Source organism: Protobothrops mucrosquamatus, unplaced genomic scaffold, assembly GCF_001527695.2.
Source record: "Protobothrops mucrosquamatus isolate PMUCROS unplaced genomic scaffold, P.Mucros_1.0 scaffold47, whole genome shotgun sequence".
Lineage (NCBI taxonomy): Eukaryota > Metazoa > Chordata > Lepidosauria > Squamata > Viperidae > Protobothrops > Protobothrops mucrosquamatus.
The window spans coordinates 156,577-180,554 of NW_015386429.1; the positions used below are offsets into that span (position 1 = coordinate 156,577).

At 38.9% G+C, this 23,978-nt stretch overlaps 1 protein-coding gene across 2 annotated transcripts in view; it reads left to right on the plus strand.

Moving 5' to 3' along the window:
- Positions 1-1,061: 1,061 nt before the first annotated feature.
- The window catches only part of UBE2E1 (ubiquitin conjugating enzyme E2 E1), a 53,628-nt gene continuing 30,711 nt past the window's right edge, over positions 1,062-23,978 (plus strand). The window contains exons 1-3 of one of the 2 annotated variants that reach the window (XM_015811698.2): positions 1,062-1,168; positions 2,619-2,800; positions 3,759-3,809. In XM_015811698.2, the coding sequence (XP_015667184.1) occupies positions 2,649-2,800; positions 3,759-3,809 (203 nt within the window). In that variant the 5' untranslated portion in view covers positions 1,062-1,168; positions 2,619-2,648. The remainder of the gene's footprint in view (positions 1,169-2,618; positions 2,801-3,758; positions 3,810-23,978) is intronic. The other variant, XM_029283287.1, reaches the window with a different exon arrangement.

A 23,978-nucleotide genomic window follows, 5' to 3' on the forward strand; every position in this document is an offset into this window, starting at 1 on the left:
TAATGTGGATGTTAATAAACATTTTACTAAGATGACATGTTTTTAACAGTTTAAAAAATCAAGCACTATCTTTTTTTTTAAACACAATGGTGCCAGAATCTACAGATTGCCATCAACAACTCTGGCTGGATTGTGACTACAGTTTCTTAATGATGCATTGTTTGAAGTACCAGAAACTTAAATGGTTACCAATTGCTTTATTTAAAATAGGCAATAAAGTAAAAACAAGACCCCTCTACACCACCACTACAAAGATGAAGTTAATATAGCAGATTAAGTTAGAGGAAAAGAGTATGCGTTCCAAGTGATAGGGACATGGAAAAGCAGAAAAGTCAAATCTCCGGAGGAGAAGGTAGTTGAGAGCAGACTTATTGACTGCAAAAGCAGGGAGCAGAGGTGTGTGTGTGTGTGTGGGTGTGCCTGTGAAAGAGAGTAAATGAAAAAGGTAATTTTTAAATCTGACCACTTTCCAATATTCTATTTTACTTAGATACTTACTTCTCCCCTCAAGTTTTATGCTCTTGTCCTTACAGGTAAAAAGAAAAAAAACCCCAACTGTTAGGAATGTGAGTGTATGGTGGGAGCCTCTGCTCGTCTTCCCTGTCAGATACATCTCCTTTTAAAGCGCACATCTCTGATTTATTATTCATGCTGCTGTTGTCATTGTCATTATCATTATTTTTAAAGTCCTCTGAAGAGTACCGTATTACCCATTTGCTCCAGGAAAGGGGAGATTCGCCTCACAAGCCTGGGGGGAGGGGTACCTATCCCCTTTTCTCCGTTGCTCATCTGAAAATCTTCAGGGCGCAGTTTGCGAATAGAAACATGACCCAAGGGAAACACTCTTGGGATGGGGCAGTGGTGCCTCTTTAGTTACTGACCCCCTGTCCATTGATAAGTAGTACGAGAGTTGTGTTTGTGTTTATGTGTGTGTATGTGTGTGTGGTGTGTGTACGTGTATAGAGTACTATGTGTGGCGCCGGTTAGCTGGATGCCCTCCCTGCTTGGCGGGGGGGGGGGGGAGGGGGGGGGGGGTTGAGCCAGGCAGGGAAGCCATTGCCTGTTTAATAGTTGCTGTTGCAGCACTTCCGCTTCTCTCCCTGCGAGAGACACACGAGTGGCCAGGCCCAGCCGCACCGAGGAGGAGCAGCCAGACACAAAGGGAGAGGTATGGGGAAGGGGCACCCCATTGCCACAACCAGACACAGCTCCCCTTTCCTGGGTCACGGCTTGGTCCGGACAAGCTCTGAGGGAAAAACGGGGGAAAGCGACCCGGTGGGGCTTTGTGGTTGCCCGGGGAAAGCGAGAGATGGGAGAACGACGTGGGTTGGCAAAGGAGACCGGGGGGGGGGGGGGGGGGGGGGGGGGGGGGGGGGGGGGGGGGGGGGGGGGGGGGGGGGGGGGGGGGGGGGAGGGGGGGGGGGGGGGGGGGGGAGGGAAGAAGGAAAGGATTTGGGGTGATCCTTTCTGGGACGGTCAAATATCGCCCCCAGCCCAGCTGTCCCTTCGGCTGAGCGGCAAGAGGCCGGAGTGGCAGGAGAGGTGCCTCGATGTGCAGCTCTCCTTCCACTACCACTACCACCACCATCACCCCCACCACCTCCGCTTGTGAATGGAGGCGAAAGATGGGCTGGAGAGGAAAAAATTTGGTGGGGGAGAAGACTGAAGTGAAAGAAGGGGGTCTCCGGATTGAGAAGTGGGTAGCAGGAAATGGGAGGGGGTTTTAGCAGGCAGCGAAAAGATCTGGGGACAGGGAGTCCCGTTGGAGAAGCTGTTTTAAATTAGAGATACCCAAATACCCCCACACACGCCTTTCAGAAATTCCTATCGCCCTTAACACACAAATGGTGGCCGAAAGCTACAAATCTCCCTCCCCTACATGCACCTCATCTCTTTTCTAATCAGTCCTCCCCCCACTTTAAATTAGTAGTCATGGGTAATACACTTCCTGAGAAGTATTCCCATTCCTCATCTTGGGGTTCTAAATTTCCTTTCTAATCTCTTAAAACCCTACTACCTTTACTTTTGATCAGCCTTTCTTAGTACAGCCCTCTTTCCAAATGGTAATTTCTTCTTTCTGCCTAAGCTTTGTAAATAAGGATTCCCCTGCTTTCCCACTAACATTTTCTTATGCTTAAGAGGCAGTGAATTACTGTTGATAGTGTATTCTCCATATGCCTGTGTCTTGGGATTGGATGTTTGGGAGAGGGGTCTTGGTAAGTCTCACTCAAATAAAAAATTGCAAGAGGAGACTTTTAAGGAAATTATTTAGTCTCAGTAATCCTGTTTCCCCTTCCTTCCTTCCTTCCTTCGACCTATGTCACCCTCATTTTCCTTATCTCCCTCTCCTTTCTAGAGATGGAACTAGCACTAAATGCTATTGAAGCAGAAGGAGAAGAGACTTACTTCTTTTTCCTCTTTTAATCCAGTTTCTATATTTCCCCTGCAATGGGAGAAGAAAATGTTTCCCAAGAGTTAGAATCTTGAGACTTGTACACACAGAGAAACAGATAGTCACATACACACATGCGCGCACACACACACACAAAACACACACACATGCAGTGATTAGTAATTCTCAGTTTCCCTCCCTGTTCCTTGTGGTATTTCTTCTCCAGGTTTGGGTGGAGCTATAGTGGGGGGGAGCTATGTCGGATGACGATTCAAGGGCTAGCACCAGCTCTTCTTCATCTTCATCCTCCAACCAACAGACTGAGAAAGAGACAAACACACCTAAGAAGAAAGAAAGTAAAGTCAGCATGAGTAAAAATTCCAAGCTTCTTTCCACCAGCGCAAAAAGGTGAGATTGTCTTTAATCTAGAATCTTTATTTACTGCCTTTTAAAATGTGATTTTACTCTTTTCAATATCCCTGTTTCACTCCTCTTTGTGAAAGATAATAACTTTTTCCAAATCAGAATCACCATTCCTTTAAAGGTGGATTATTTTCCTGATAACTTTCTTCTTAGCATTTGTCTATATTACTGATATTGAGGTGAGAAAAGTTAAAAGCATGTGACTGGAAACCAAGACTGTAAATTCCTGCTGACTTACTACATAGCCCTTCACCTATTCGAAGATGTAGATTATAACAATGGTCTTAACATAAGGAGTGTAAAGATTGTTTTATGTTTGGTTGCTGCTTTAAGATAATCAGATTATATGACAAAATATTTGTTTTTTATGAAAGGGGGACTCTGCTTTTTATTATAATGTGCATTTCAATTAACAATTTCTGTTTTTCAAATCAGTTTGAATTCAGTATATATTTTAAGACTTTCATGTAAAATATGTCTTGTTTCAATAGCTAGACTTGTCAATGTCAATTACAACTGCAAATATTTGTATTGTACCACCTTCGTGATTATGATCCTTCTTATGTATGTTTGCTCTGTGACAGGAATTTGAAGCAGTATATTCACCAAGTTGCCTAATAGATCTAGTTCTCTATATCTTGTTTCTATTATTATGATAACAGAAACAATAAAAATAAAAAAGCAGGTTTTCATTAGGAATTTATATAGAAAAGAATAGATCTGTGTCTTGTTTGGGGAGGGAAAAAGAAGGAATATTTCATGCCTCTTTGTCTACTGCATTTAATTTAAATGATAAAAATATTGATTGGAAATATTAGAAAATGTTGACTAGCTCTGTTTTGTAAATCTATGCAATTTTCTTTCGCTTCTGTTAATAGGGAAACATAAAAGCAGATCAAACTAACTCGACAAAATAATGAACCTTCGTTCTTTATTGTCATAGGATTCAAAAGGAATTAGCTGACATCACCTTAGATCCACCTCCCAACTGCAGGTATGTATTGATACTTCTACAAGTTTATACATTACAAGTGTGGAAATTACAATGCCATCCTATATTTTCTTCCATGTCCTGTTGCTAATGTTTAAGTAAGAAATATCATCTGATGGCATTATACTATATTATCAACTTTCATCCAATTCGTGCTGGTTGCGGGATAGCAAGGAAGGGCAGAATACAAAGACATCATGTCTCATATTATTTGTCAGTTAAAGAACTTGAGGGTCACAGTGCTCAGTCACATTGCTATATATAAGATTTTTAAAAAGACCATTTTTCGTTCTGAACAATGACACCGAAAATCTTTTTTTGAAGAATTGGACTGTGTAAAATGGTTCTTTATAGGCTTTAAAATTCAGGATGTGAGTTTCAGATGTGAATTTTGTTTTTGTTTTACTGAAAATTGGTTGCATATAAAGCACATTTCCTTTTTGTCACTTTCTTTTACTTTCATAAATATTTTTAATATTGTTTTATTTATGACTGAGATTTGGGAATAAAGAGAAAATATCTCTTCTATCTCTGTGCACAATAGTAATGTGTGTTACAGAAGTGTAATTTTAAGGTGATCAGGGTATACCTTAAGCCCCTAGGTAATCTGTAAATAGCATATCCTGGGGATGTTGTCTTTTAAAAACCAGCTCTGAGCTGTCTTTTAAAAGATTTAAACATTTTGGGAAAGTGTCTGCTGTCCCTTTGCATTTAATTAGGAAGTAGTAAAATCTTTTGTTTTGAATAGGAGGGTGAGTAGATTTTCTGACTATCTCGCTCTGGCAGAAGAACAGAAAATATTTCTCTGATTAGTGAGGGCTGTCATGCTATGGAAACTGCACACCGTTTTAATTTATGGTGGTTGTAAACATCATCTATGCTCTGCATCCAATATTGAACCATGTTCTTTCTCTTTCCAGCCCACGCTTTTTGAATCAAAGTTTGTACCCAGATCATCATGGGATACTTTCAGTAGATAACTCTGTTTAAACAGCTCATGTTTGAATCTAGTATCTTTCACATCTCTATTTTGGCAAAATATAATGATAGTAAATGTGCCTCCTTTTTCTAGGAATCATACATTTTAAAACACATGAAAATATAATTGTTTTGCTCAAGACTTTTGAGGGACAGAGATTGGCTTATGCCACAACCAATCTAGTGATCATAAGATATTTATGATTATGTAAGTAAATAAAAATGTAGATTATTGTAGATTTTTTCTTTTTAAATTCATTGTTCACATCAAAGATTAGTTATGATTTATACTCATAATTGTTCAAAAGAATAAGAAAAGAAATACATCTTGCAGTAATGCTGTTTTCTGATAAAGTTCTTGAGTTTTGATATAATGTAGTGTAGTACAGAAAGTGTTATCTTTTTTGCATTAAACATATTAAAATTCTTTTTTATTTAAATATATAGAACAATTTTCACCAAATAATTGTTCTAGCCAGCACAGATGTCATGTTAAAATGATTGGCACAAGAAATGCAACAACTGATTTAAGTACCTAATGTATAGGCCGATACTGTTAAAATTATTGTACTTATGTAACATAGGCACCAAGCTATCAAGGCTATTTCTATTGTCTCTGAATCCTCCACCACCACCTATCAATTCTCAAGTTGCTTTCATTATGAGTTGGAAAAGCTTCAGTTTCTACTTAACTTATGAGGAGTAGAAGTATAATTGTGATATATGTTGATATACTAAATAAATAAATAATAGTTTAAATATTCTAAATTCTAGGCTTCAAGGTAGTTCATGGCATTCGAATGAAGACTTGGGGTTAGCATTGATAAGAAAGCACAAAAGATGGCAAGTTTGTAAATACTGTTTTAGGTGAAAACTATTTCACTCAATTCCAGTTAATAAGCAGAGATGTGTTGGTATCCTTAATGTTAATGGTGACGGGCAACTACTTTATTTTTCAGATATCCTTTTTTCTTTAAGAAGTCTGCCAACAGACCCATGTTGTTATAACTTTCTTTTTTCTATTCAATCATTTGGCTTCAGGCCAAGGTTGAGCATTGTCAATAACAATCTGCTTATGTTTTGTGTAGATTGTGCTTGAAAAACTAAGATTTTCCAGCTTGATCTGAATATGTGTGGTGTAAGTTAATTGTCAGGCAGAAGCAATCAAATTCACATGTAGAGTTTAAATGGACTACTTATTATATCCTGCCTATAATACAGGAATGTCCCCAGACTGCTTGCTTTCCTTGGAAACAAATAGATAAAGACCCATGAAAGTTACGGGAAAGGGGGATTAACCCTAGGTCTCTTGGATTCAAGGCTAATTCCCACTTGAGCACTCCTTCTTGCCTAGCTGGCAGCTTCCTAATATTAATGTAATGAATAGTAATGTATTAAGTTTTGGGGGTAAATTGAAAAAGATTTAAGTAATTGTCATAAAAATGACCATTGATTATAAGCTACTTTGAACAGAATCTCAGTCTTTGATTTGTAAGAAATTTGTGTCCAAATGTGATCTTAGAAAATGGTAACTAAAATTAAAGTTTTATGGTGAAATAGTGCTGTATAGCTATTCTGAATTGTTTTTTTTTTTCATAACAGCTTTCTCTTGTATCTCCTTCATAACATGTGACCATCTTCTTTGCCCTTAGACCTCCTCCTTTGTTCTATACCTGATAGTAATCTTATGGCAACTCTTTCCTTTCGCATGACAATACTTTTCAAGTGATCAAGTTTCACCTCATTTTATAGTCTTTGTTTAAATCTTGGTTTGAAATGCTCCAGATGTTGACCAAGAGCTTTTCTTTATTGACCTGGTGTTCTTTGAGACCATGGAAAAACTAGAAACTGTCCATACTATAGTGACTTGTGTACATAACTATTTCAGTGCAACATATTGAACAAGTATGTATCAAAAAAATTGATGTCTGAATAGCAAATCCACCCACCCACTAGGCTTTCATAAACCTTCAAAAATAATAGGATAAAAATAGGTTTTTATAAAGGATGTTTGTCTATACTCTTGTAGTATTGACAAAAGCAGTATCTTTTTAAAAAAAAAATGGTATTTGTTTTATTTAAATACAAATTTTTATTAATATGGAGGAGTTATGTTCACCTTGCACAGTTCAATTTTCTAACTAAAAACTGAAACGTCTATTAAAGGGTGATCTACATTTCTCTTGTCAATTTATGGATTTTAAAATAGTTTCATATGCAATGGCTTACATTTAGCTATAAAGAAATAATATAAATGTGGAATATCAGTAAATGTATGTTTAAATGTTCACTAATATGGAATTTGAGAGTTGTATAAATACAGGTAGTCCTCAACCTATGACCACAATTGAGCCCAAAATTTGTTGCTAAGTGAGAAATTTGATAAGTGAGTTTTGTTCCATTTTACGACTTTTCTTGCCACATTTGTTACGTGAATCACTGCAACTGTTAAATTAGTAACTTGATTATTAAACAAATCTGGTTTCCCCATTGACTTTGTTTCTCAGAAGGTTGCAAAGGGATGGTCATATGACCCCGGGACACTGCAACCATTATAAATGTAAGTCAGTTGTCAAGCATCCAAATGCAGATCATGTGATCATGGGGGATGCTACAGTGGTCATAAGTCAGAAAAATGTTCGTAAGTCACTTTTTTCAGTGTCATCGTAACTTCAAATGGTCCTTAAGTGAACTATTGTAAGTCAAGGACTAGCTGTACGTTTGTTCTGGAAAAATAATGAACAAAGCAAGTGAAGAGATTTGTTTTTTTCCTTAAGGCCTATTTCTGAGTCTATCTTAAATTCTGGATTTTGCAACTTTGATAAAAGAACTCAGTGCAAATGGCTCTATAATCCAGTCAAAAAGACTGATAATTTGAAAGTGTAATATCTATCTGAATAAAAACCCAAATCTTTTTCAGCTGTTTTCCAGATTTTTATTAATAGTACCAACATTGTTCGCAGTTCATCAGGAAATACTAACAATAAAACGGGTCAAAATACATAAATAAAGCTAACACTGCGGTCTTATTCCCTATGACCTGGGAATATATTCCCTTTCATGAAATTTTTAACCTAAAATAATAAATACATATTTTCTTAAGATTTAATGTTCTGTCAGGAATTAATAAACACAGAGGAATGCATAGAATCTTCTGGCTTATAAATTATGGAAATGAAGATGGAGATGGAATTACATTAAAATAACTGAAGCCTTTTTTTTTTTTACACAAGCTTCATCCCTTTCTTATGAGTGTGTGTGTTGTCATAAAGCATATACAGTATAAAGGAACTGGGGTTTGTGTTATATTGGTGTGATCCTATTTTCCTCATTTGACCCACATGTCCTGTAGACACTTCTGAATAAAGTCCTTCCATGGACACTGCAGATAATCAGCATTGAACTGTACTTTGCATTAGAATTGCTTTGATTTTACTGATTTATCAGTCAAATCAATTATTATAAGCACAAATTTGCCTAATACGGTTAGAGAAGCAGTTTTTCAATACAGTCTCTAAATACATGCACGTGCACGTACAATTATTTTCTATGTTGTGTCATTAGTATTGAACATTTCAAAGCACAGTTATATTTAAAATCTTCACAGTGTAGCATATAATCAGATTATATGACAGTTAGAACAATTGATCAGTGAAATGACTTGCCTCTAGAAATTGTGGGTGCTCCAACACTGGAGGTTTTTAAGAAGAGATTGGACAACATTTGTCTGAAATGGTATAGGGTCTCCTGCTTGAGCAGGGAGTTGAACTAGAAGACCTCCCAGGTTCTTTCCCACTCTGTTATTCTGTTATAATTGCTATGCCCAGTTCGTACAAGTGTTTAGTCATTTCGCATCTTAGCAGTTTCATATTGCTGCATGTTTCTTCAGATTAAAATTAAAATTAAGTTTATTATTATTTATTATTTATTATATTATTTATTATTATTGCTATATATATTCTTTAGTGGTTTCTATTTTTCTAAAAAAGGAAACAATCTGTATTCCAATTTTAAAAAATGAGAATTGCAGGAAAGAATGTTTTAGGAATTTTGGAGTGCATGGAGATTATGATACATATATTCCATAGTGATTTCTTCCTTGTTTCCTAAATTGGAAATTGCCTATTATGTAATCCCTGATAATTGTGAATTCTTCTGTACACTAAACGGCATATAGCACCATTTAGTGCTACACACTAAAACATCCACTTACTATAATACTATACTATACACTTGGTAATTTTCAGCTTGTATATATACTTCATCCTTCAGGTTATACTTACTTCAAAGAAAACCACCATTTTAGCATAAGTTATGCTTAAAAACAGATTGGACGGATGCATATCGGTAACAGTTTATGTATTGGTGCTTATATATTTGTTTTATTGTGGTTCTGAATGATTAATTTCAAAATTAAAACAAAATCCAGATAATCACAATAAAACAAATATATAATTTGTTGCATTTGATCAATATGTATTTGTCTTCTCTGGATTTCCAACCATTTTTGGAACAGAAATATTGATAGAAAAGCAATGATAAATGTTAGTTCTGATGATAGAAAATTTAGCCAATGATACAATTAGCTACTTGATGTCTGTCTTGTTTTTTAATTCAAATATTGTTTTAAAATATTTCAATATCCACTTCAGAGAGTAGTGTTTTATAGACTTGACAATTACATAAATATAATATTAAACTTTTTCCTTTTTCACTTGTCATCTTACTACTTTGCATTTGATATTTGAAAATATGAGTAATACAATATCATACTTTTTTCTACAAGCAGAGAGGTGGAAGTTTGAGGGTGAAGGTTCGTTCTATGAGCTTGTGGGTTGGTTTCAAAATGTTTCATTACCAGGCTAGGTAACATCTTCAGCAGAATTTAGGAGATGTCAGTGCTCTTCTGTTTATAAGGGCTTCAGGTGTGGGCGTGTCAAGTGAGGGTCTGTCATGGGTCTTGTGATGGGTCAGGTGTGAGTCATCAGTGAGTCTTGTGATGGGTCTTGTAATGGGAAGGTTACATCAGGTCAGGGTCATTGTGAGGTGAACTGCTGGTGGGAGGGGAGCTTGCATGGGTTGGTTGAGGGTCAGTGATGTCTCTGGTTGGCTATGCGATTGATTTGGATTCTGGGGTTCGTAGGCTGATTGTAGGTCAATGTGTCTATTGATGGAATTGCTTGTGGAGTGCCAGGCTTCGATGAACTCACGAGCGTGGTGGATGGTAGCATGGCTGATGGTTTTTGTGTTGTTCTAATCAGACTGGTACTATTTGGTGTAAATGTGGGTATAGATTAAGGATTTAAGATTGTGGCGTTTGACTGTCACCCGGTGTTTGTGGATTTTTATTTGACGTTATATTTGTCCCATGTAGAATTGGTTGCAGTGGTTACAGTTGATTTTATAAATTACATTGTTTCTTTCATCCTTCTGTATCTTATCTTTGGTTCTGTATAAATATTGTTTAATATTATTTAGCTATCTTTATGATTTGCTGATTTTTCAAAAATAGGTCTATATTGTATACATTTCAGAGCTGATAACATATTTACATATTATTCAGTACAAAGAACCCTTTACACATGTAGCTTTATGCCAGTGTAGTCATGTCTAAATAGTACTTTTACATATCTAACTTTGCTAATTTATCTATAAGTTTGACAAATTTCTGGGAGCTAATAAACTATTTTATTGCTATAAATCAGGAATGCCAAACTGCCAGCCCACGGGCCAGATGTGTCATGGCGAAACTGCACCCACCCATTGCCGGCAATGGAAAAAAAGTCACGATACGTTGCAACACGTCACGTGACGTTGCGAGTTTGACACCCCTGCTATAAACCATATCTAAGATATTTTGCAGAACTAGAAGAAACTTTATTATTTTGTCTCACCAGGATGCAATGGCTGTCCAGCAAATGGACACTGAGATTAAGCAGGGTCAGGCCTAGACAGTATTTGAATGGGAAACCAGCAGCAAATGATTATAGGCTGACTGGAAAGTAAAAAATAAAATAACTCAGGAAAAGGCACGGGAAAGCAACTAAAAAAAATCAAAACAAAACTCTTAATATAGTCACCAGAAGCTAATCTTGACTAGTGTTCATTGGGCCACTATTGTATAAAAGCAGGAATTTTGGATTTTGAAAAAAGTAGGAATAATTTTTAGTGGTGTGCTGTGATTTCCCCATCTACTGTTCAAACTCTTGCCATTCCCTTGACCTCTTTCTTTTGGAAATAGTAATGTAATAATTGCTCACCTTGAGATTAGGAAGTCATGGATTGAGGGCAATCATAGTTGACTTTCTAAAGCTAGGAAAGAAAGTCTCAGAGAGTCCCTCCCTGCAGTTTACGCAAGCCACATATAGTGCTACACTTTTTGTATTGAAGTTCAAACATGTAGCTCTTCTAAATTGGAACTTCCTAACTATAAATGCATTGTGTTGAAAAGAACACAGAAGTTTTAACAATTGGTGACAGGAACTGAGGAGTAGCTATTTACCTATTTGTTTGATTGTTTGTATCCCACCTTTATTATGGTTAAAAATTACCAAGATCTAACTCTGGTTTAGAAAACGTGAATGATGTCTTACTTAGGTTTTCATTTCTATTATAGAAGAATATAAACCATGTACATATAATTTTGCTTTGCTTTTTAAAAATATGGAATGTAAATAGTGCTGTTTATAAAGTCTCATAGAAAATGGTAGCTTTTTGATTGCAGAAAAGTAAAGTATTTTTTCTAAGACTAATATTTTTTTTCTTTCTCTGTGTAATTCCCATGATAGGAAAGATTCTGTTACAATAAAAGCGAAAAAGCATTGTACAGAGAGATTCTAGAAATAATAAAAATCTTCCACATGGATATTAGTATAAATTCTTTTTTTTAAACAAGTTTTATTAGTTTTCCAGTTTTACAAAAATCCAAATATTAAGGAAGCAGCGTGGAGATTGGGTAATCAATAGTCCAATAACAATATCTTTTGTACATATCTCAGGTTGTATCATCAAAAATTCCCTCTCTATTGCCTTTGATTATTATATTACATTCAGATTAATACATTGCTAATTATAATTCAATCAGTTAAAACATTTATCAATATATTTTAACTTATACATATCCATATCCTGTTTTAAAATTTTACCTAATTTCAATTACAGTGTTCCAATTTAGCTTAATATCCATAGTATTTAGATTTCAGGTAACCCAATTTTCCATTATTTCATTACAAAATAGTAGTCGTATCTAAAATACACAATGTTTACTTAAATAGATTCTTACTTTATTTCATGAATATATTCTATTTCTCACCCTAGTACCTCATCACTTACTAATAAAATATTGTAAGTCTAAGTCCTAAATATTAAATCAATTAATATCTTTTAAAATCTCCTCAGCCCATTAAGTAAAATTTTAGGCTGTTCCATTATAAGACAAAAGATCCCATTTTTTAAATCTAACTCTAGCTTTCTTTTTGTGCCAAGCAGGCTTCCATACCAGTGCCTTTAAATCCTCAGGTGGATCTCCCTTCATTCCCACGCATGTTATTTGAATCAAGGGAGACCATCCAGTTATCAGTTTTTCAAAGGAACTGGCCCCTTTGTAATCCTTGGATTGTTGGCCTAATAGTTCAAATCTCCATGTTTGGTTTAGTATATTTGTCGTCAGTTCAGTCTGGTCTTCTTCGGGTTTCATCTGGCTTAAGTAAGAAGTCATGTCCAATGTTGTGATTGTTGTCTAGGTTGTCAATATGCTGTACTTGTTGATCTTCAGCATCCTCCATCTTAGTGTTGCTTTCTTCAGTTTCTGTTGCTTTTTGAATTGTAGATTTTTTAGTTGAAATAAGGGTTTGACTATTAAAGTTTTCAGTAGATTGTAATTGGTGCTTTTCTGTTGCTTTTTGGATTATAGGTTCATCAGTTAAAATTGGGGCTTCATTTTGTAAGTTTAGGGTGGCACCTTTGTCTTTTAAACAGGAATTCATCAACTCAGTAGCTTCAATGATTTTTTCAAGTACAAGTTTATAGTTAAGTTGCGGGTAGTGTTCCTCCATTTCTATAGTGTTTACAGATAGTCCTTTAGTGGAGGCTGTTTTTGATAAAAGTGAATGTCCACCTCCACTATTCCTAAAAATTGTTTTCACCACCCAGCTGTTTCAAATTCTTATCTTTTTTAGATAGTACCAAGGACAAATCTGGGCTATAGACAGGTCTCACAGTCCAAAAGGAAAAAAAATCACTTGCTATACCAGGTTTTGCCACAAGATGTCCCCAATAGCATGTAAGGTCTTTTCCCAAACTCAAATTAGGCTTTCATCCAGTTTAAATTTTTTTTCCAACTTAACAAGTGGATAAGGTAATATAGGTCCTTGTAAATGCTGGGAAAGATTGAAGGCAATAGAAGAATGGGACGACAGAGAATGAGGTGGCTGGATGGAGTCACTGAAGCAGTAGGCATCAGCTTAAATGGACTCCAGAAGATGGTAGAGAACAGGAAGGCCTGGAGGAATGTTGTCCATGGGGTCGCAATGGGTCGGACACAACTTCACAACTAACAACAAAAGAAATAGGAACTTTTTGGGACCCCAAATATCCAAAAAGTGCAAGTCCAATTATTTAGTTGTTTAGTTTAGTTTTTCTTTTCTTTTCAAACCTTTATTTTCCCAAAGTAGGCAGACGCCGCAATGTTAAAGGGGGAGGGGAAATTTCAAGAGGCTTTTACAGGAAGGTAGTTGGGATACAAGAAAGGTAAGGTCTCACCCAATTCCTCCGCGATGCTTTTGTTGTGCTTGGTGGTGATTTTGACTTTCGGCTGGTACGGCTTAGTGATCGGTCATGTTGATGGCCGATCTTTTCTCCGTCGGTCCAAAGGAGCTGCTTCGGATCAAACGTAAGGGCTGTTGCCTTTCCGCGATCTGTCAAGGGTCCTTCTCGCGGCAGTCGCCCCTCCAGGGCGACTTTTGACCCTTTTCAGAATCGCCCGATGAAGGAAAACTGGACGGCGGAGAAAGCACTCCCCTGCGTCTGCTGGCACTGCAATCGCAAACTGGAAGCCGATATTAGTATACATTCTTGTTGAAATAAAAGTTATGTTTGAGGTCCAGGCTGATAAACACAGAGACATAATTATTAAATATTTTGAGAAATTTTGAAATCTTGACTGATTTGAAGATAAGTGGGTAGCTTATTTTTAGAAATTTGTACATGATGGTCATTTACACTCTAAATATGTTTTAAAATATATTTCCTGATGAGTAAACTATTATGTACAAGATATCATATTTCAAGTAATCCTAAATTAATACTTTTCAATATAGGGAGAAAGGACAATTTGTTTTAATTGTAACAATGGTTAGAAATAGATCAACTTAAAAAGACACTAAAATCGATATAGCCATAAGTATAATCTTAAAATGTATACGACTAGTCACTTATTCAGTTGTTTCTGATCTGTTTAATTAAACAGGTGTATGAGGATTGCATATTGCTTGTGTTTTCTAAAATCCAGGTGTACAACAAATACTTTATTTTTTTCCATATACACAATAAAAATAAATATTTAGAACTCTATTTCTTTTTTTCATGCTATTCAAATCATAGACTTTTACAGCTAATAATATTCAGAGATGGAAATAGCTTTTTTATTTTCACAATGAGATAGAACAGGGGTAGTCTGGCTCAGGAATTCTGGGAGTTGAAGTCCACGAGTCATAAAAGAGCCAAGGTTGCCTATACCTGAAGTAGAAAATCAAGTTTAACACAGAAATTTCCTAGACTGTTTAGAAAACTGTCTTAACTACCCTAAACTGTGTTTTGGGTAAAAAAAAAAATGATGGAGTGGATTGTATTTATATCCAGTCTTCTGTTTTCTTTAGTATATGACAACTATTTGCTTGAAACCTGTTCAGTTTCTAATCTAGGCCCTGGCTTTTTTCTGATCCAACAGCTTTTTTGTTTCTGGATCATAAATGTTTTTGTTATTCAAATCTATTGATTTGAGATCATCTAAGACAGTGGTGGCGAACCTATGGCACGCGTGCCAGAGGCGTCACTCAGAGCCCTCTCTGTGGGCATGCACACCGTTGCCCCAGCAGAGTTCGCCAGAGTAACGAGCACGTAGCGTTTGGAAGCGACAGGGCAGAAAGTGAGCAAGCGGCATTGGCCCCCCAAGGATGCCCCGGAGATAGTGAGGGACTGGCCTTGGCCACGCTCACCCAATCTGCCATGATCATTGAAGCCACACCCACCCAGTGTACCACGCCCCCACCCTGAGGGCATCATAATGCTGATTCAGCCCTGGTACTTTGCGATAAATAAATGGGTTTTGGGTTGCAGTTTGGGCACTCAGTCTCTAAATGTTCGCCATCACTGATCTAAGATAAACCTTGATCTAGAGAAGTAAACAGTTTTATTTTAGATCTGAAAATCCCTCTTACAAACCACTTTATGCATATTCACTTCTGTTTGGATATGTATGTCTCTCTTTCAGTTTGTGGTTACTGCTTCTGCTCTGAGAGAACGTTTTAATTGTTTTCTAGTTTTACTATTATTAAGTTGCTTACCTGTGAATTTTACATAAAGATTCATGTATTATATCAAATTATGCTTCTGAGGGAATGGTGTTTTTTTAAGCCAGCTCCTTGAGCAATTTATATTTTTGCTGCTATTCATTATTTCACATGCAGTATGTGATATTGCTGTAAAGGAAAAACAAGTGAAAATATAGTCAGAACAGGGAATGATGGACCCAAGAACCTAGTGGCAAGCAGAATATTGTGTCATATACTAATGCAGAGATATACATTTAATTTTTATCATTTCATTTCTCTCTAATTCTAATATATTAATTCCATTGACTGTTCTTTCCATCTTCCCTCTTCCATCTATTACAGTTGATAAAATAATCCAGTTCATTGAAAGACCAGTTGCTTTGTCAGTTGTCTTCTCAGTAATTCATAGAAGAGAGATTTAGAAGCTAATAATTGCTATTTTATAAGAATTGTTTTGCCATTTGCTATTATTAAGATAGCCCATTAAATATGGTATTGGCAGGAAATTATAGTGTTTTGAAATAAAATAAACTCGTGCTTATTTTATTAATATGAATGTTTTAAGATTGTTTTGATTTGGCCTGCTTATATGATGTATTAGGAGGCAAGACCCTAATATGTACCATTTTCTCATGGCTAACCTGAGTAACTATGTGATCAATTCTGACCATTCAGTCTGTATGCATAACTTCCTGCTCTTAGCTCCTAGTTGTAAAGCTTTCTGGTTTCTAAATGGATATGACCCTGTAGTTTTCTTGGCAGTAAGTAGAAATAGCTTGCCACTGTTCTTGGAATTTTTGGCTTCCTTACTAGAGCCGTAGGATTTCCCCTATTCAAATACTAGTTTGAACCAACCGTGATTAGTTTTTTGAGATCAGCCAAGGCTAACAATTCTACTACCGACTATAATATACCCTGTAAGGGTACCCTAAATATAATATATTCATCTTTGTTACAGATAAGACTCCTTTTCTCCTATATGTCGTGTGAAAAATTTTATTGGGCAACTACCCCCAAAAGGCTTTACTAAGTTTCAGGATTTCAGAGTTCTTTTGGAAAAAAAACTTTCTACTTTATATTCTGCTAATGTATGTTTATTTCTTTCACTATTAATCTTTTATTTTAAATTATTTTTAAATTAAATGTATAGCAAGGATATGGTCAGAAATGTTTCAGTGCAAAATACTGATCTTCATCTATTTACTATCTTTATTTTCTGGAGGGCTGTTGACCACCTGTAGACCTAGACAATTTTGGAAAAGAGAAATGGTAACTGTCATCCACTGTTTTGCTTTGAAATGTTCCCATCCGCCTGAAAATAAAAATAAATAGAAAGAAAATCACTGAACTCATTTTTATTGTCTGGCAAGAGACCACACATTTATTTACAGTAGAGTGCATATGATTTCTAATGTCTGTGAAATTGTATATGAAAATTAGTTTTCCTTACCAAGCATGTTACTACTACTGTTTAGAGCGGGGTATTCCTTCCTTCCTTCCTTCCTTCCTTCCTTCCTTCCTTCCTTCCTTCCTTCCTTCCTTCCTTCCTTCCTTCCTTCCTTCCTTCCTTCCTTCCTTCCTTCCTTCATTCATATCCTGGCTTTATTTTTACAAATATCTCAAGGTAGCAAACATATCCAACACACACATACACTAACATATCTTCCTCCTTTTGTCCCCACAACAACCCTGTGAGGTGGATTGAGCTGAGAGAAAGTGACTGGCCCACGATCACCCAGCTTGGCTTTCATGGCGAAGGCATGACTAGAATTCACTGTCTCTGGCTTTCTAGCATGGTGTCTTAACCACTTGATCAAACTGGCTTTCTTTCTTTTCTTTTCTTTTTTTAATCCTTAAGGAAGATAAGCAAAGACAGCTTGGGGCACTTTACTTGATACTCTTGGACACTTTGAATGTGGATGATATATTTTATAATTGATCATACTATAATGTATACTTGTCTGGGGTAGCAGGAAGAAACGTATAGATAATTCTCAATTTACAACCATAATTGTGACCAGAAATTTTTTCACTGAGTAAAATAGTTATTAAGTGAGTCATGCATTATTTTACCACCTTTTTTGCCACGGTCATTATGCAAATTATTGTGATTGTTAAATGAATGTGTTCGATAAGTGAATTCAGCTTTTCCCATTGACTTTGCTTGTCGGAAGCCAGGTGAGAAGATCAAAAAGACAGTCATGTGACCCTGGGATGTTGCAAGCATTGTAAATACTGCTGGCTACCAAATACCTGAATTTTGATCACATGACTGAGGGCACTGTAACAGTCATAAGTAAAAGGTCCAGTCGTAAGTTGTTTTTTTCAGCACCATTGTAACTTTGAAAGGTTCTAAAGAAATGATTGTAAATTGAGGACTACCTGTGTACAGCAAGGATATGGTCAGAAATGTTTCAGTGCAAAATACTGATCTTCATCTGTTTACTATCTTTATTTTCTGAAGGGCTGTTGATCACCTGTAGACCTAGACAATACAGTTACTCATTAGGTATAGTTTTCACAATTTAGAAATTATATAAGGATCTTTCTTGTGCTTCTTAGAATGTTGATATTCAGCAAAATCTAGAATGAAACATCTCTACTTAATATTAAACAATTCTGAGCCCAGGAAATTGTTTCAAAAATTAGAATTGAATATTGCTCATATTCCCTACACACAAAAATCTCTGTTAATTGGAGTTAACTTTATTTCAGTAATATAATTTAGGATGGAAGAAAATATTTTGTTGTTCCATTCAACAGAACCAAAGTCCTTCACAACCTAACAAATACATTAAGCTCTATTTTTTCCCCTTTACTTCTCTATGATCCCGTCCACTTAAGGTTTACTTCTGCTTTCTTCAGGGTAGTATCTCCCATCGCTGATTCCACTTGCACTTTTGCAATTGAAGGTAGTCCCTCCTGATTTGGCACACTTTCATAATTTTTAATTTCATTGAGCTTACCACAGCAGGAATAAAAAAAAGGTGCCTTGTTACAAGATCTTTGGCTCTCACTGTGTGTGGGTCTTTGGGAACTGAAAATGGTTTTTTTGCAATTTGTTCTTTTTTCATATTCTTTTAATTTATCTGCAGAGAGACATTACAGCTTTTCCATTTAACATCTGAATGAATATATTGTACACAAGCCTGAACAAGTCCTATTTAAATAAATTATTTACAGCTATTATTATTCTGCTGTACTTTTCAACTAACATATTTAGTTTGAACGATTATTGATAAATATAAATAATGCTAAAATAGATTGACTGCTAATACCAGATAAGTGCAGTGTTTGATTCCCATGTTGTCTTATATATACAATTTGAAATGACAATTAATTCATATACTAAGGGCATTCCAAGCATAAAACTATCTAAAAACTCACCTTATGATTAATATTGTACCTGGAAGACTGTAAAAGTTCCTAACTACAATCCAGGAATATTTTAATTGTGTCCTGCTTTGCATGGAAATGTGCACATTTATCTTCAGCCATTATTTCAGAAATCCAAGAACATAGAGTGTTTTTTCTATTCTTATTAAACTGAAATGAGAACTGCCTGCTGAATTTCATTGGTGGCAAATAATAAACTATAAGATTCACCTTTCACTCATAATAAAGAGTTTCCAGCTGACAGAAATAAAATTCTATCAATAGAATCATCATCTGATTATTGGAAAAGTATTTGCCTATTGTTTAATGCACTTACTATTAAAATGCTATGAAAATAAAGCTTAGAACTTTGTTTTACTTGCCCGTTTTTTGAAGATTATGTGAACTGCTGTTTTATATTCAGATATATCATTATTCATTTAGCCCACTTTCTATCCTGATCTACTTAGTTATTTAATTAGCTAAGACGGTCCTTCTAGCAGCTTGTTTTCCCATTCTACTCTCTGTTCACATTTCTTGGAATAGCTGGAAGGACTTTCAAAAATTGATCATTATTTTCTCCAGCATGACGAGTGGAGAATCCACCAATGGGTTCTGCTTGTCTTCTGCCCGTAGACTAAGTCAGCCAATTTTTTGCTCCGCCTCTCCTCTTGAGACACCCCTTTCCCAGTCTCGACTTAGTCTCAGCCCGGACAGACAGGTTTTTCTTGGCTCCAGACTCAAAGGACTTTAAATCAGGTCGTATTCTTCTATTATTTTCACCCGAAGGGGGGGAGCGAAGGACAAAGGGAGATTCGCCTTTTACTGCCTTTTTCATTGTGGCAAGTTGCAGCGCAGCCATGAAGCTTGCCTTAAACACAGCCAATCCCGGAGGGGAGAACAAAGAGCCGGTCGCCATTTTGGCTCCGCGTGGGCTCCAGGACCAGGGGAGGATTCCCTACCACCACCCTCTTCCCTCCCACACCCCAACTACAGGGATCGCCTCAGTTCCCCCTCTTCTGGGACAGCCAAGGATTTTTTTAAAATCTAAGCAGCCACAGGGACCAGGATTCCGCGAGGATTCCCCGAAGCCCAGCTGATCCGCGAAAGCCCAGCTGGCCCACGAACAACAAACCGGTCCCCGAAGCTTACTGAAGCTCAGCTGATCCGCGGAGGGCATCAGATCTCCCGCAGCTTCTAATTTTAGTCCAGCTGATCCGCGGTGAGCGTCAGAGCTCCCGCGGCTTCCATCGAGCCCACTCTCTCTCTGAAGCTCAGCCGGTCGGCGGGGAGCTTTAAATTGCCGCACACTTTTTTCCTGGAGCTCAGCCAGCAGGTGGAGCGCAAGGAGGCTTCTAACGAGCTCGGGGGACTCAGCCGAGCTGCGGAAAGCTATTCGGGGAACAGAATCTTCCTCCACTATCCCTAGCCTCCATCCAGAATATTAAATATTAAATAAAATATTGAAGAAAAATATATATTAATAACTGCAAGGCTCAGTCCAGATCGTCCCAGGACTAGAATTCACAAGGCCTCCTAATTCACAAGGCCTCTCTTTCTCAGGCTTGCACCGGGATATATCCCATTGACAAATGGCAGACACAAACGCTATCCAGACAGCACAGGAAACCTGCATTAGCCCCCCTGTCATAAGAGGCAAAAATCATCCAAGCAGGAGGCGGCTGGCAGGATCAAAGCCAAGGCAATATCTGGTAAAAGATCTTCTAAGACAGCGGATAGGGAGGCCAAACGTCAACACCAGGTTCTGGAAAAACAGTTTTCTAGAGCGGAAAAGAGGCAAAGCTCATAGAATCATCTAGTTACAAGGAGGAGAACCATCTAGTTACAAGGAGGAGGAAATATTTGGCCCGAGAAAGTTTAGTCAGGAACCTCTGGAAGCAGAGGCTGATATGGAGCAGGGGAGCGGATCTCCCCTAAGTGAGGAGCCTGGAGGTCCGGGGACTGAAACAGGCACCCGTATTTCAGACAATCATGGAGCATTGTCATCAGAACACTTACAATCCCTGATATCTCAGGCCGTCGCTCAGGCCATAGCCTTTTCAAGACATCATGGCTCCAAAGGGGGGCTCCCGCCTTTCCCAAGAGGAAGCCTCTGTGTACCAGGATTCAATTTCCCCCTCCCGGTCCTCCAGAAGCAGGAGGTGTCCTGTGGAGGACCATGAGCTGACAGATCAGGGACTGTCAGAGGAAGAAGACATATCCCCAGATCCTCCACCATTCGTGGGCCTCTTTAATCTCTCCCTGTTCAAACCCCTGCTTCACAAGGCCAGCAGCACCGCAAAGATCGAGAGACCTTTGCTTCCTCAGAAAGGACCATCAACTAGTCAGGTCACAAACAACGAGGTGTTTTCACAGCCCACTTACACACCACAATTTATTCCCTGCCCCCTCTCTTCTTTGATTCAGTTCAGAATAACATGGGGGTACTGGGATCTTTCCTCCCAATGGGGGGGACAGACAAGAAAATGTTCAACTTAGATCCGGCCCTATCGGAGGTAATAGAGGCTCCGACAGTTGATGAACCCCTAGCTGCTTTTTTTTCTCCATCCACGGTAGCCGGGGATGCAGCGGAGGTCCTGAAATCAGAAGATAAGAAGATGGATCTCACCTTCCGCAGGGCACACCAGGCCTCGGTGTGGGCAATCAAGGCAGCCATCTCTACATCCTTTTTTGCTAGGACTTCACTTCTCTGGCTGCGCCAATTCCAGGCAAGTATCTCTCCGAAGGAGGAGAGAACCCACCAGAACTTAAGAAGGTTAGTGGCGGCAGCAGAGTTCATGTCAGATTCATCCTTACACGCATCAAACTATGCTGCAAGGGCAATAGCGTACAGCACCGGAGCACGCAGATTGCTGTGGCTCAGACAGTGGAGAGCCGACATTAAGGCAAAGTGGCGGTTGGCGGCAGCACCCTACAAGGGTGGCCGGCTTTTTGGTAAGGCCCTTGATCTTTATCTAATAGAGAACAAGGACAAACACAAGATTATGGCCCACCAGTCAAGGAGAACGGAGAGGAGAGTCACCACCTACCCCCACAGACCGCCCTTTCGATCTGACACAGGCACAGAGCAAGGTTCCTTTTCTCGTCCCTATCAGCCTAGGTCAGACCGAAAGGGTGATAGAACCGGCAACAGAGACAGGTTCAGACAACAGTTCCAATCAAAGCGACCCTTTCGAGAGCGGGAGGTCGCCCCTACCGAAGATCAAAGTGACGGCGGGGAGGACTCTCCCATTGGTGTCAGGCTTGCTCTCTTCGCTCACAAATGGCAAGCCACCACCACGGATCTTTGGGTCCTAAATACCGTCAGATTTGGCCTCTCACTGGAATTCAGTTCAACACCCCCGAACCGCTTAATTCCGTGTCCATCTCCAAGGGATCCAACCAAAAGGAACCTTATCAAGGAGGCCATCCAACACCTACTGGACATCCAGGCCATAGAACCAGTAGAGAAAGATCAGTGGGGACAGAGATTCTATTCCATCTTGTTCATAGTCCCAAAGAGTTCAGGGGTGGTGGTGGTGGTGGAGAGCAATTTTAGACTTAAAAAGCCTCAACAACCACTTGGCTTACAAAAAGTTCAAAATGCAAACCCTACAGTCAATATTAGCAAGCATCAGAAAGGGAGACCTCCTGACATCCATAGACCTGACGGAGGCCTACCTTCACATTCCCATACTTCCAGAACAATGGAGGTTTCTCAGATTCTGCCACACAGGGCAGCACTTTCAGTACAGGGCCCTGCCTTTTGGACTTTCTTCAGCTCCCAGAGTATTCACAAAGGTACTGGCGACACTCGTGGCACATCTGTGAACAATTCCTGTGCACATTCAATGTTACCTGGACGACATTCTCATCCAATCTTCGTCAGTTCAGACAGCTCAGTCAGATCTAGCACTGACTCTAACAACCCTTCAGGAACACGGCTTCTCAGTAAATTTTCCAAAGAGTCAGATGGTCCCATCGATCCGCCTTCTCCATCTGGGAACTATGATAGACACAATACAGTGCAGGGTCTACCTCTCTTGAGATCACCAGGACAGCATTCGAACCATGGTCAGATTGATTCGAAAGAAGCGAACCACAACACTGGCCACACTTTCCCAATTATTAGGAAAGATGATTTCATGCTTTGCAATCGTGCCCTGGGCACAACTACACTCCAGAGATCTGCAGTGGTTCCTACTCCTGTTCCAAAAGAGGAGAATGATCTCATTCAACCAAAGAGTAAAGATACCACCAGGGGTCCTGGAGTCGCTCCAGTGGTGGGCTTCTCCAGCGGTAAAAAAGACACGTGTTCAAGGAAGCCGACTGAGTCACTCTGACCACGGACGCCAGTCTATTCGGTTGGGGAACACACCTACAGTCGCAGCTGACACAGGGCCAATGGTCAAGGGAGGACCTAAAGCGCAACATAAACTGGTTAGAGCTCCGAGCCATTCACCTGGCCCTTCACCACTTTCACAATACAGTAGCGGATCAGCATGTCCTGCTTCTCACAGACAATGTGGCAGCCAAAGCCCATGTCAACCGACGGGCACGCGATCCAGGTCCCTCATGACCGAGGCACAGGCGCTGGGAGCCTGGGCTGCGAGCAACCTAGCTTCCCTCAAGGCCGAGCACATATCAGGAGAAGCAAATCATCAGGCGGACTTCCTAAGCAGGGCGACGGTAGACCACTCAGAGTGGAGCCTGCACCCTGCTCTCTTCAGGGAAGCATCAGAGAGATTCGGTCATCCAGTACTGGACCTATTTGCCAGCCCCAAGAATGCTCAGCTCCCGAGGTTCTACTCCTGCTTTCCGTCACCAGGGGCAGAGAGAGCAGATGCGCATCGAGGTCATTGGCCGGAAGGACTGCTATACGCCTTCCCACCGCTTCCTATGATACAAGCAACCATCAGAAAGATATTGCAGGAACAAGCAGAGGTAATTCTCATTGCACCACACTGGCCAAGACGGTCATGGTTTGCAGACCTCGTAAGCCTTTCCACGTCCCCACCATGGAGGATTTCACATGATCAAATCTCCCTCAGCCAGGGGGCTCTACTTCATCCAGAGCCACAATGGCTCCAATTAGCCGCCTGGCACTTGAACGGAGCATCCTAGAAGGGGAGACCTTTTCACAAAGAGTCATCAGGACAGTCCAGGCCTCTAGAAGGCCTACAACTAACAGAATCTATGACTCCACGTGGAGAAATTACTGCAGCTGGTGCACTAAACAACAGCTAGACCCCTTTAGCATCTTGATCCC